Raw genomic sequence first — 13,962 nt, 5'->3', positions numbered from 1 at the left:
CGCCACCATAGGCCGTAACAGGAATTAGGTCTATAGCAGCGCTCATGGAATGATTTGGGCGCTGTCAGAAGACGGAACCCAAATTACTATAAAAACACTGTAATTCAGCCACCAGCAACAGCTGGGAGCCGAATTACACCTTAGCCTCACTATCCATGGCGGCCTGGAGGGGGAATAGTAGTTAACCTCCTGAGCGGTATGGACGAGCTCAGCTCGTCCATCACCGCCGGAGGCTGCCGCTCAGGCCCTGCTGGGCCGATATTTATCAAATAAAAAGCAGCACACGCAGCCGGCACTTTGCCAGCCGCGTGTGCTGCCTGATCGCCGCCGCTCTGCGGCGATCTGCCGTGAGCAGCGGCGAAAGAGGGTCCCCCCAGCCGCCCGAGCCCTGCGCAGCCGGACCAATAAGTTCCGGCCAGCGCTAAGGGCTGGATCGGAGGCGGCTGACGTCAGCTGACGTCCATGACGTCACTCCGCTCGTCGCCATGGCGACGAGAAAAGCAAAACAAGTAGGGCCGCTCATCGCGGCCCTTGTTACTTCTGGTCGCCGGAGGCGATCAGAAATATGCAACAGGAGCGCCCTCTAAAGGGCTTTCATGCAGCCAACTTACAGTTGGCTGCATGAAATAGATTTAAAAAAAAAAAAAAAAAAAAAAAAAAAAACCTCCTGCAGCCACCCTGGCGATCTCAATAGAACGCCGGGGAGGTTAATGCTGCCAGGAGTTGTGCAAGAGCAGGGTAAGCCATTTACCGGCTTTACTGTGCGCCCAAATCTCCCGGCGGCTGATACATATGTACTCTCTCAAACCCCATCTGCAGGTAATCACTGTATATATTTCTGCATTACTTACACATCTGAGCTAATAACCTGTCTCGCCTGTTATGTGCACTTCATGTATAAATTAATCTGTGATCTCTGCAATGCATTCCGTATAGTGAAGTTGAAGTCCGCACAAAGCCGGTGGAGTAAAATGGCTTTATTGAATCAGGCACATATCAAAAAGAATATTCAAACACCACTTGCTTACATGTTTTTCGGACGTAGTACCGTCCTTAATCATAGCATAGGTAGATAGTGACAGGAGTGACTCTTATACTGTAAAGTCAGAGCCATGCCCAATGACACAAACATACATAAAACTGAGACAAATTCTCAGAATAAACATAAAATCAATAAATCGCAAACATATAATTAATGGTCAAAGTAGTACAATATATATGCAGCAATGTAGAAACCGGTGTCAAAAAACACATGAACGTAGGGCATATTACCAATCAAAATTAGCCTCTTATTCAAAAAGTCAGGCCCTACAAAATCATGGAGCCACTGATAATACAGTAACACATGCAGGGAACTAAGTAACCAAATTAATATCCCACCTGGCGTTAAGACCCCTCGGGGCACGTGTCCCCAATTGAAAAATCCAAAATGCCTCCCGGGTAAGGAAAAGGGTGGCCACACGTCCGGATTTCGTTTTTTGGACTTCTGGTCCGGCGCAAGGCCAGAAGTCCTCCTTTTTGGACCGCTGGTTATTTATTTTAAGCGGCCGCAGTCGTCCCCCGGCCCGATCGTCATCTCCCTCATCTTTTCCCAACAGTGATGTCACACGTCGGCGCACCGCCGCGCAGCATCCAGGATTGCAGTGGAACGCTGTGCAAGTGCCGAGAGCGAGCGGGAAAGAGGCAGCCCCACCTCACGCTTGGTCCGGATGAAGGGGGAGGAGCCGACTACGCTGCGAGCGAGCCAGCAGTGTGAGTGCCGCCCGTGGTCACAGCCAGAGCCAGCCCCGAAGCCACCCAGACATCCACCTCGAGACAAGACAGGCAGCTAGTGTGCACACAGCACCACTCTCACTGTGACACTGTCTCCAGTACCAGGCGAGCCACAAAAAATATACTGACTGTCTGTCCACTCCAGCCGCAGACCAATAAGTGTACTACTAAAAGGCCTTAGCCAATACTATAGCCAGGACAGCCCAAGCAGAAGCAGTGGAGCTGCAGCTCCCTTTCATGCTTGTTTTTAGGGCCGTGCGGGCGCCCTGAGCGCTGTTGGGTGGGGGGGCGCTGTAAAGGAGGGGGGAGTCGTAGCCGTGGGGGAGGGCAGCCAAACCTCTCCCTGGGCCACCCTCCGTGCTCCCCCCTCAGATGCCGAGCAGGAAGCTCTGTACGCAACTACTCACCTTCCTGCGTTCCACCTGCCGCTGATCTCCTCTCGGCATAGACGCTGATACACACGCTGCTTCCTGTTTAGCCGGTGTATCAGTGTCTATGCCGAGAGATCAGCGGGGAGTGGAACGCAGGAAGGTGAGTAGTTGCGTACAGAGCTTCCTGCTGCGCTAATTACTCGGCATCTGAGGGGGGAGGGCGGCCCAGGGAGAGGTCGGGCTGCCCTCCCCGCGGCTCCGGCTCCCCCCTCCATTATGGGGGGTGGACCTAACCAATCAACCTATACTGGGGGAAGCTGCCTATCTAACCTATACTGGCGGGCACCTACCTATCTAACCTATACTGGGGGACACCTACCTAATCTAACCTATACTGAGGGGCACCTACCTATCTAACCTATGCTGGGGGCACCTACCTATCTAACCTATACTGGGGGGCACCTACCTATCTAGCCTATGCTGGGGGGCACCTACCTATCTAACCTATACTGGGGGGCACCTACCTATCTAGCCTATACTGGGGGCACCTACCTATCTAGCCTATACTGGGGGGCAGCTACCTATTCTAACCTATACTGGGGGGCACCTACCTATCTAACCTATACTGGGGGGCACCTACCTATCTAACCTATACTGGGGGGCACCTACCTATCTAACCTATACTGGGGGGCACCTACCTATCTAACCTATACTGGGGGGCACCTACCTATCTAACCTATACTGGGGGGCACCTATCTAACCTATACTGGGGGGCACCTATCTAACCTATACTAGGGGGCACCTATCTAACCTATACTGGGGGGCACCTACCTATCTAACCTATACTGGGGGGCACCTACCTATCTAACCTATACTGGGGGCAGGTACCTAATCTAACCCATACTGGGGGGCCCCTACCTAATCTAACCTATACAGGGGGCACCTACCAATCTAACCTATACAGGGGGCACCTACCAATCTAACCTATACAGGGGGCACCTACCTATCTAACCTATACAGGGGGCACCTACCTATCTAACCTATACTGGGGGGCACCTACCTATCTAACCTATACTGGGGGGCACCTACCTATCTAACCTATACTGGGGGGCACCTACCTATCTAATCTGTATTGGGGCACCTACCTACCTAGCTAGCCTATACAGGTGGCAACTATACTGGCTACCTATATTGCAGGCACCTACCTATCTAACCTATGCTGGGGGCAACTATTCTGGCTACCTATATTAGAGGCACCCACCTAGCTAACCTGTAGTGGGGCACCTACCTATCTAACTTATACCGTGCACGAAATGATGATTATGTGCACGAAATAAGATAGACAACATATTTCGTGTCACAATTGATGTGGTGTTTCATCGTAAAGGTTCAACGCCACTTGTCTTCCTCGTTCTATCATCCAATTGGGATAGCCACGTTTAGACAAACGAGAAACTACCGTAGTTTCTCGTAGTCGTTTGCTCTAACTTTTGTCCTTTGTTGTAAGCTTGGGAGTTCTGTCTGAACGTTTAGCAGAGTATCTCGCTGTTCCTTCTCCTGTCATGCCGGTTTTCCACCATCTACCCAAGATTCACATGCCCGGCATTCCCCCGGGGGTAGGCCATTTGTGGCCGGGATTGGCTCTCTGGGGGAACGCCTGGGTAACTGGGTGGATGAACATTTACAACCTTTGGTGCAACGTTTGCCAGGTTTTATACGAGCTACGAAACACATTCTCAGTAGCCTACAGAGCTTTCAGGCAGGGAACACACTTGTCTTTCAGTTTTCCGCGCGCGTTTTTCTGCATACTTTTTCTGCACACCAAGTGTGTTTCTATGCAGGAAAACGCGCGCGTTTTTTCACAGCAGCTGATGTAATTGGTAGAGAAAACTGACAAAATGTGCAGAATCAGGATGCAGAATGTCAGTTTTTTTTTCTGTGCGCGAACATATTAAGTGTGGACTAGGCCATTGATTAACATGAGTTCTCAGTTTTTCTGTGCAGAAAACTGCACGAAAACAGACAAGTGTGTTCCCTGCCTGAATGGCATGATAACTATAGTTGGATTGCCATTGATGTCAAATCATTGTACTCTTGCATTCCACATGCTCTTGCCTTGGATGCAATTGAGTACCATATGGCTAGCTACTCTGCTTTCTCTACGGATCTTCGTACCTTTGTTGGGCTTGCCGTCCAATATCTGCTTGCCCACAATTATTTTCTTTTTGACTCAAGCTTTTATTTACAATGCTGCGGAGCCTCTATGGGAGCAACATTTTCTCCCTCACTAGCAAACCTACATTTTTTTTGAGTCATATTGTGTGGTATGGCAGATACATAGATGACCTTTTGGTCATCTGGGATGGCACGCCTGACGAGGCTCCAGGATTAGTTGAGTTCCTTAATGACAATCAATTGAATCTTGCTTTCACTTTCCAGTGGTCATCTTCTGATGTCAACTATTTGGACCTTACCTTGAAAGGTAGTTCTGCCTCTGCTTCTGTCATCTCTACTACGTTCCGCAAACCTTGCAGTGGCAACTCCACCATAAGAGCCAACAGTTGCCATCCTCCTCACACTATCCGGGCTGTTCCCGTGCGTGAATCCATACGTGTACGCAGGAACTGCTGAGGAGGCTGGTCTTGGGACGGAGTTGGACGTTGTAGGTTCTCGTTTGTGTGAACGTGGCTATCCGAATTGGATGATAGAACGAGGCAGACAAGTGGCGTTGAGCAAAAGTAGGCAAAAGCTCTTGAGCTCTGGCATGTCGAGCACTATGTCCGGGTCTAACAGTGACACAGTTTTTGTGACCACATACAGTCACGAATACTCTCGCATTGTTCAGACTATTAAAAAGTTCCTGCCAGTCTTGTGTGGGGATGAGGCCGTTAATATGGTCCTTAAACAAGGTGTTAAATTCGCTAGTAGAAAGGCACCCACATTAGGGAGTATGTTTATCTCCCAGTTTGTTCTCTTCCAACAGACATCAACCTTGTTGGTTGACTACTGTTGGATCATATAGATGTGGCTTTTCCACGTGTAACTGTTGCTCTGTCCACCAATCCACCCGTTCAATTACCTCGTTTTCTAACGGTAAAACCTCTACGATGAAACAATACATCAATTGTGACACAAAATATGTTTATTTTATTTCGTGCACTTGTTGTCATTTTCAATATGTAGGTTGCACTACCAGACATTTGATACGTGTGGGGGAACAGTATAGGGGGGCTGGTTGGGCGACTTTGGAGATTTCTAATATGGCCAAACATTTTAGATCGATCCATTCCGGCGATATGTCCTTTTTTACCTTTTAGGGCATTGAACGTATTTTGATATATTATATTATATATTATATATATATTCTCCTTACCAGGGAGGCATTTTGGATTTTTCAATTGGGGACACGTGCCCCGAGTAATCTCAACGCCAGATGGGATATTAATTTGGTTACTTAGTTCCCTCCATGTGTTACTGTTATCAGTGGCTCCATGATTTTGTAGGGCCTGACTTTTTGAATAAGAGGCTAATTTTGATTGCTAATATGCCCTACGTTCATGTGTTTTTTGACACCGGTTTCTACATTGCTGCGTATGTATTGTACTACTTTGATCATTAATTATGTTTGCTATTGATTGATTTTATGTTTATTCTGCAAATTTGTCTGTTTTATGTATACTTCCTTTTCTTGGGTGGGGCCTGTGGGTTTGTGTCATTGGGCGTGGCTCTGACTTTATAATAGTCACTCCTGTCACTATCTACCTATGCTATGATTAAGGACTGTACTACATCCAAAACATGTTAGCAAGTGATGTTTGGATATCCTTTTTGATATGTGCCTGAATCAATAAAGCCATTTTACTCCACCGGATTTGTGCGGACTTCAACTTCACTATACGGATTTGTGGGTCGAGCAAACCTGGGTTCCTGCACAGCTGGTAGGATGAGATTTTGAGCGGAGTGTCGCTTTCATCCTGCAATGCATTCCCTTATCACACCTTATGTGCAGACATTACAGATAAATTATAGTCATATCTACAGACATACACAGTGATAGGCAGTGGTGAGGGGTCTACAAGGAAAACCTGTCAGAGCAGCAAAGTGCAGCTGTATATGGTACAGTTTTCTGAGCTAAGAAAGAGTAATACTTATTAGCTTAAATATCTCCACCAGACTCATCACATCTCAACATGAAAGTACCATAAAGACTTTGAGCGAAACACATTATTGATGCATTACTGATCAAAGGACGACAATTAGGAATTTTTGTGATTTTTAAAGAAGCACTGTAGTGACATTTAGTAGAATGCAGTAAAGGATACCCACATTTATGGCAAGTTTCCTGGTTTTAACATAAGAGACAACAAAATATATATCTGTAAATTGGTATGTAGCTCCACCCTTACACTGATGCTTATTAGCCTGGGCTGTTTTGTTTAGCTATGGGGAGTATTCTAAGATACAAGACGGTATTTTTACTGCCATTGGAATTCACAGAAACATTCCACTGAACTGCATCTGACAGGACAAAAGATGTCATAAATCTCAGAACAAGGAAACATTTTATAATGGGCAGACACTGACTAAATAATGAATATTGTGTAAAAATGTTTTTATTCATAGCTTTCTTTTCACTACAGTTCCTCTGTAAGAGGTTTTTGTACTAAAGGTCACAAATCTGTTCCCAGCAGGTGAATGGAAGTTAGCCATGTTGGTTTTTCTTCTTTATGCAAGTTTCTAGTGTGCAATTTAAAAGCATGCAGAAGCAGGGCGGTTTCACTTCCTACCATGTCCACACACACACACACACACACAGACGCACACTGTACTACAGGCTTACCTTAAATAGTAACAGAATTTCTTTGTTGTCATTTTCAAGTGCCCACAGAGTCTTCCTAGCGGCCTCCTGCAGAGCGACATTAGGGCCCAGGGTGGAGCGTTGCAGGATGGAGAAGGACAGGGAGATTTCTATAGAAAACAGGAAGGGCAGATACAGGAGAGGAAACCAGTAATGTTTACTTGGTAACTGTGCGGACTGTGACAGACAAAATACCTGGCAAACTAATACCAGCACAAACTACTATGCTTGAACAGTTTCAATAGTTTCTGGTACATTGTATCCTACATACCTTGCAATCTACTATTCTTCAAACCCCTGGTCCTAATTTTTACTTATATATCTGCAACCTGCATGTACTGTAACTCAAGGTGCATCCTACCATTGTTACAAGGAAGGGTAACAGGCGACACAGTCTGCAGGAAGTATATCGGTTGTATTCCTGTTTACTGATAAATGTGCAGCCCCAGGGTTTAAAGCCCAATTACACCCAGGATTAAATGAGGATATTGTAACCACAATCAGAATGATAGGCGACTATAAACAGTGTTTAGAAGCATAGTGCTGACTAATATGATTGGAGCTGAAGTACAGTTTACCATTTGTCCTCTCCAGATTTAGGTGCTAGGAAGACAAGTTATGTTTTCAAAACCTTTTATTAGGCGGTAGTATGAAATACAACAGTGAATTCAAAATATCAATCGTAATTTACCACCATTTTTGAATTTTTCATAGCAGTTTGAAAAAAAATTAACAATAAAACTTAACTCTAAACTAATACAAAATAACAGAAAAAGTATCAAATTGTCTAAATTTAGGTTGAATCATCCAGTAACTTTCAATTGAGCTGTCTAAATTCTCAGTGGAATAAGGGGAATGAACCTATTTAGTCCTACAAATCTGCATCCATATTAAAATGGGTGAAGAAGTAACTAGTATAAGGCATCTAACTTTTATTTTAAGGAAGACAAGTTGTGACCATGTGATACTCACAAATAATCAGGGGCGTAGCAATAGGGGTTGCAGAGGTAGCCACCGCATCGGGGCCCTTGGGCCAGAGGGGCCCCGAAGGGCCCTCCCTCAACTACAGTAATTAGCTCTCTATTGGTCCTGTGCTCATAATATTCACTTCTATAGATACTTTGAATAGTGGTAATCATTAACAAACTGTTTCCTATCCTCTTCTTGCACCTCTGACACTGTGGTTTTCATTGGCAGGTTTTGGTGCGCCAAATCAATTGTTATGTATAGAGTGCTTAGGGGGCCCCATTGTAAAACTTGCATCGGGGCCCACAGCTCCTTAGCTACGCCACTGCAAATAATATTGTGTCTACAGTGGGCAGGGCTGGGACAAGGTCCCCCCTCACCCAAGGCAGAGATGATAGTCAGTAGCGTAGCTTAGGCGTTCTGGGCCCCAGTGTGAGTTTTACATACTATACAGAACTTTACAGAACTATTAATATGGAGCCTCAAAACCTACCAAGGACAGCTGCGGTGTCAGAGAGGTGTAGGCTGGGGAGGAGAGCAGTCTATTAATAGTTATAACTACTGTAATCAAAGCACATATAGAGGTGATCATTACTAGCTTATCACCAATAAAGAGCTAATAAAGCTGTTAAAGAAGGACATCTACTGGGTGCCCCTTGTCCAGGGGCCCTGGTGCAGTTGCTACCTCTGCATCTCCTATTGCTACACCACTGGCTAAAGTGCACCCTCTCACCCAGTAGACCTTGATTGCTTGTTCAGGCCTTAGGCTCCTCCTTTTCCTCTGTAGATCAATTGGTCAGGCTGATACTATGAGGTGATTCCTTTACACTACTCTCCTGCTTCATATTAGACACATTTTGTAGCCTGCTCACATAGGGACATATTCACAAAAAACAAACAAATAACATTCATTCATAGGAAAAAGCAAAGCCTGAATTTAATTTACCCCAGTAAACCTAGTATTTTCCGTACACCAACCAAGCAGCCAATTCATTTAAATACTGTACATGGAAATGACAAACTTCATGACGTAGCCGCATTCAAAAGCAACAACATAGTTCAAAAGACATACACGTGGCCAACTGCAAGATATGAATGAAACAATCGTGTAAGTCGATCCACCGCATGGATCAGGAAAGCTGACAGTTGTCAAACACACCAAAATCAGATGACAATCAGGCAGTTTGGTTAACTGTGTGTACGGGCCTTTACTTTCAGTACAGTTTGAAAATGAAAGGGACTGCACATTCATTTTGCCCAGGGCCTTATTTTACCTAAAACCAATACCTGGAAGCAACATCATTGTCACTTGGGAAAAAAACCCTGTTAACAGTGGTGGGAAGAAGGGATGAGCTCCAAATGGGATTCAAAATTGATTTTGACTCTAAATCATTCGGAATCCAAACGTTAATTACTGCACCTGAGTGGGCGGGTGAGGGAGGGTTAAATTACCCAGGCTTCTGTTTTCTTTAATCAGCTCCTAATTGCATTCTACGTCGCATTCCAAGTCGCGTCATGTGACTACCATGCTTCCTCTTTCAACCCGGATAAAGATAAACTTTTACTCATTGCATAATTGTGCCCCTTACATACAGTTTATAGGGCATTCCGAAAGCCAAATACTTTTTTTGTTTGTTTTGTTTAGACAACTGAAGCAAGAAGAATATGGAGGCTGCCATATTTATTTCCTTTTAAACCATACCAATTGCCTAGCAGCCCAACTGGTCTATTTGGCTGCAGTGGTGTCTGAATAACACAAGAAACAAGCATGCAGCTAATCTTGTCAGATCTGACAATAATATCAGAAACACCTGATCTGCTGCATGCTTGTTCAGGATCTAAAAGTCTTAAGGTGGCCACTAACGATACAATCTTTTTCATCCAATTTTACCAAATCTATGTAGTATGAGAGGGTAAAATTAGTAAATATATTGAATGGATAATTTAGGCAGTTACCTTTATATTACATAGAAATGGTAAGATTGGATGAAAAAGATTATATCGTTAGTGGCCAGCATAAGAGGCAGAGGATCAGCAGGGCTGCCCAGCAACTGGTATTGCTTAAAGGGAACCTTAACTGTGGGGGGAAAAAAATTCACTTACCTGGGGGCTTTCCCAAGCCTCCTGCAGCCATCCTGTGCCCGCACCGGTCCTTCGGTGCCCTCCGGTCTCCCTCCGCGGCTAAGTTTCGTTTTCGGCCGACTGCCAGTCGTCCTCGGGCAAAGCGTCCTCTTCTTCCACATTCCCCGTCGTAAAGACCCGTAAAGTGCGTCCGCATGACGCGTCTTGCGTCATGCGGACGCGCTTTACGGGTCTTTACCATGGGGAATGCGGAAGAAGAGGACGCTTTGCCCGAGGACGACTGGCAGTCGGCCAAAAACGAATCTTAGCCGCGGAGGGAGACCGGAGGGCACCAAAGGACCGGCGCGGGCACAGGACCGCTGCAGGAGGCTTGGGAAAGTCCCCAGGTAAGTGAATTTTTTTCCCCCCACAGTTAAGGTTCCCTTTAAAAGAAAATAAATATGGCAGCCTCCATATCCCTGTTTCAGTTGTCCTTTAAATACCCTAATTCCTTATAAACGAAACAAGCCTCGCCCATAGCTCCTCCAGTGACTAGGCATTCTGAGTCCCATGTAGAAAATGCTCATAGGAGCTCATTCTGGGGGGTAGAAGGAAGCATTACCAGTCAGAGATTTCAGAACCAAGGTGGCAAAGAGGGGAGGAGAGAGGAGTGGAGTTCTCACAGGCTGAGGGATGGAGCTGCAGAGCAGCTTGCCTGTGTAATGATGAGAAGCAGAATATGGCTGCCCTCATTGTATCACAGAAAGAAATATCATATACTGTTGAAGCTGTTTGCAGCTAGATTTGTAACGATCTATGTCAACACGCAGAGAGAATCTGATTATTGGTGGGCTGCAGACTCACCAATAATGCAGATATACACCGGATTATGAATGATCTGCAGAATCACTAATAATCCAGGTATGTCTAAACTCTGGACACCTGAGACGTGAGTGTACAGTATCACAGTAACACTTTGAGAGGGAACTGCCAGGAAGACTGGAGGCAGTGAGGAGAAGGAAATTCACCCCTAGACGTGGGTGAATTCCCTTAGGCCAAAGGCTCCCTAGGAGAGGGACCTAGGCCTGGTTGCAGGAAGCCCTGCTGCTAATATGAACAGATTTGCCCTATCTGGTTGTCAGTTCCTATCTCACTACAGCCTATTGGCGAACCAAGGAAGTACAGGTATACAGTGCTAGTCCTGGGTGTGTAGTTACAGCACCCCGGAACTAGTCTAAAGCATAACATAGAACTGACACAGTATCCTAGTCTTGGGTGTGAGGTCCGTAGTCATAGCACCCTGGAACTGGTCTAAAGCATAACATAGAACTGACACAGTATTCTAGTCTTGGGTGTGAGCTCCGTATTCACAACACCCTTGGAACTGGTCTAAGCATAACATAGAATAACATAACATGAGAAGGTAATCTAGCTCAGTGTGGATTCCCAGGTCCGTCTTGGTTCAACCACACTGTAGGATCTGACTGAGGTCTGTGTGCTAACACATAAGCATTTGCAGCGGCAGACGATGTGAGACTGAGGGACAAGTGGTTATATAGTGCAGCGCTGGTCAGCGCCGCCCAGTCCCTTCCAGCCAATCCGAATCCATCCTTTGATCAGCTGACCGGCGGGGTCAGCTGATCCCTCTCTGCTTCCCATAAAGCTTCTGTCTTGCCGCGCGCGTGTATTCCGCAGCCTATGTGCACAGGAAGGCTGTATAGCATCAGACACATGTCGCCACGTGTAAACCGCCGGAGCAGACGCGGAAACGGCTGCCATGCCGCCAGAGCAAGCGGCGGCCATTCCGCAATCCTTCACAAGATTGTTATGATCACTTCTGCAGCATGTACTGCTGGCTGCAGTTTTACTGTAGACAAGCAGTTTTTTTTATTTCTTTGCACGCATTTGTTCGCATGGCTTTGCGTGCGCTTACACTGAGTATTGATTCCATCTGCAGTCGCTCTGAAGTTTGTGACAGGTTAAACACTTGAGGAACACAGTCTTTTCGCCCCTCAAGGACCAGAGTCTTTTTTTCCATTCAGACCACTGCAGCTTTCACGGTTTATTGCTCGGTCATACAACCCACCACCTTAATGAATTTTACCTCCTTTTCTTCTCACTAATACAGCTTTCTTTTGGTGCTATTTGATTGCTGCTGCGAGTTTTACTTTTTATTATATTCATCAAAAAAGACATGAATTTTGTCAAAAAAATGACTTTTTTAACGTTCTGTACTGACATTTTTCAAATAAAGTAAAATTTCCTATACATTTGAGCGCGAAAGTTTTTGTGCTACGTCTTTGATTAAAAAAAAACCCCATTCAGTGTATATTTATTGGATTGGGTAAAAGTTATAGCGTTTACAAACTATGGTGCCAAAAGTGAATTTTCCCATTTTGAAGCATCTCTGCCTTTTCTGACCACCTGTCATGTTTCATGAGGTGCTAAAATTCCAGGATAGTATAAATGCCCCCAAATGACCCCATTTTGGAAAGAAGACATCCCAAAGTATTCACTGAGGCATGGTGAGTTCATAGATTTTATTTTTTGTCACAAGTTAGCGGAAAATGACACTTTGAAAAAACAAAAAAAAAGGGTTTCCATTTCTTCTAACTTGCGACAAAAAAAAAATTAAATCTGCCACGGACTCACCATGCTCCTCTCTGAATACCTTGAAGTGTCTACTTTCCAAAATGGTCATTTGTGGGGTGTGTTCACTGTCCTGGCATTTTGGGGGGTGCCTAATTGTAAGCACCCCTGTAAAGCCTAAAGATGCTCAATGGACTTTGGGCCCCTTAGCGCAGTTAGGCTGCAAAAAAGTGCCACACATGTGGTATTGCCGTACTCAGGAGAAGTAGTATAATGTGTTTTGAGGGGTATTTTTACACATACCGATGCTGAGTGGGAGAAATATCTCCGTAAATGACAAAAAAAAATGTATTTATTTTTTTTACACACAATTGTCTATTTACAGAGATATTTCTCCCACTCAGCATGGGTATGTGTAAAAATACACCCCAAAACACATTCTACTACTTCTCCTGAGTATGACGATACCACGTGTGGCACTTTTTTGCACCCTAACTGCGCTAAGGGGCCCAAAGTCCAATGAGTACCTTTAGGATTTCAAAGGTAATTTTGCGACATTTGGTTTCAAGACTACTCCTCGCGGTTTAAGGCCCCTAAAATGCCAGGGCAGTATAGGAACCCCACAAAATGACCCCATTTTAGAAAGAAGACACCCCAAGGTATTCCGTTAGGAGTATGGTGAGTTCATAGAAGATTTTTTTTTTTTTTTTTTTTTTTTTTGTCACAAGTTAGCGGAAATTGATTTTAATTGTTTTTTTTTTCACAAAGTGTCATTTTCTTAGGGTGCAAAAAAGTTCCACACATGTGGTACCGCCATACTCAGGAGAAGTAGTATGTGTTTTGTGGTGTATTTTTACACATACAGATGCTGGGTGGGAGAAATATCTCTGTAAATGACAATTATTTGATTTTTTTTTACACACAATTGTCCATTTACAGAGAGATTTCTCCCACCCAGCATGGTATAAAAAAATACACCCCAAAACACATTATACTACTTCTTCTGAGTACGGCAATACCACATGTGTGACACTTTTTTGCAACCTAGGTGCGCTAAGGGGCCTAACGTCCTATTCACAGGTCATTTTGAGGCATTTGGATTCTAGACTACTCATCACGGTTTAGGGCCCCTAAAATGCCAGGGCAGTATAGGAACCCCACAAGTGACCCCATTTTAGAAAGAAGACACCCCAAGGTATTCTGTTAGGAGTATGGGGAGTTCATAGAAGAATTTTTTTTTTTTTCATCACAAGTTAGCGGAAAATGACACTTTGTGAAAAAAAATAATACAAATCAATTTCCGCTAACTTGTGACGAAAAATTAAATCTTCTATGAACTCGTCA

At 44.9% G+C, this 13,962-nt stretch overlaps 1 protein-coding gene and 1 long non-coding RNA gene across 4 annotated transcripts in view; one reads left to right on the top strand and one right to left on the bottom strand.

The window, feature by feature from the left end:
* The window catches only part of LOC137563985 (uncharacterized), a 230,566-nt gene that overhangs the window by 70,335 nt on the left and 146,269 nt on the right, over positions 1-13,962 (top strand). The window lies entirely within an intron of this gene.
* The window catches only part of SH3TC2 (SH3 domain and tetratricopeptide repeats 2), a 169,399-nt gene that overhangs the window by 127,294 nt on the left and 28,143 nt on the right, over positions 1-13,962 (bottom strand). For both annotated transcript variants that reach the window (XM_068277136.1, XM_068277137.1), the window contains one exon: positions 6,985-7,112. In XM_068277136.1, the coding sequence (XP_068133237.1) occupies positions 6,985-7,112 (128 nt within the window). The remainder of the gene's footprint in view (positions 1-6,984; positions 7,113-13,962) is intronic.

This window comes from Hyperolius riggenbachi, chromosome 3 (genome assembly GCF_040937935.1).
Source record: "Hyperolius riggenbachi isolate aHypRig1 chromosome 3, aHypRig1.pri, whole genome shotgun sequence".
NCBI classification, from domain to species: domain Eukaryota; kingdom Metazoa; phylum Chordata; class Amphibia; order Anura; family Hyperoliidae; genus Hyperolius; species Hyperolius riggenbachi.
The sequence above is the reverse complement of the archived record's forward strand: the minus strand, read 5'-3'. Positions and strand labels throughout refer to the sequence as shown.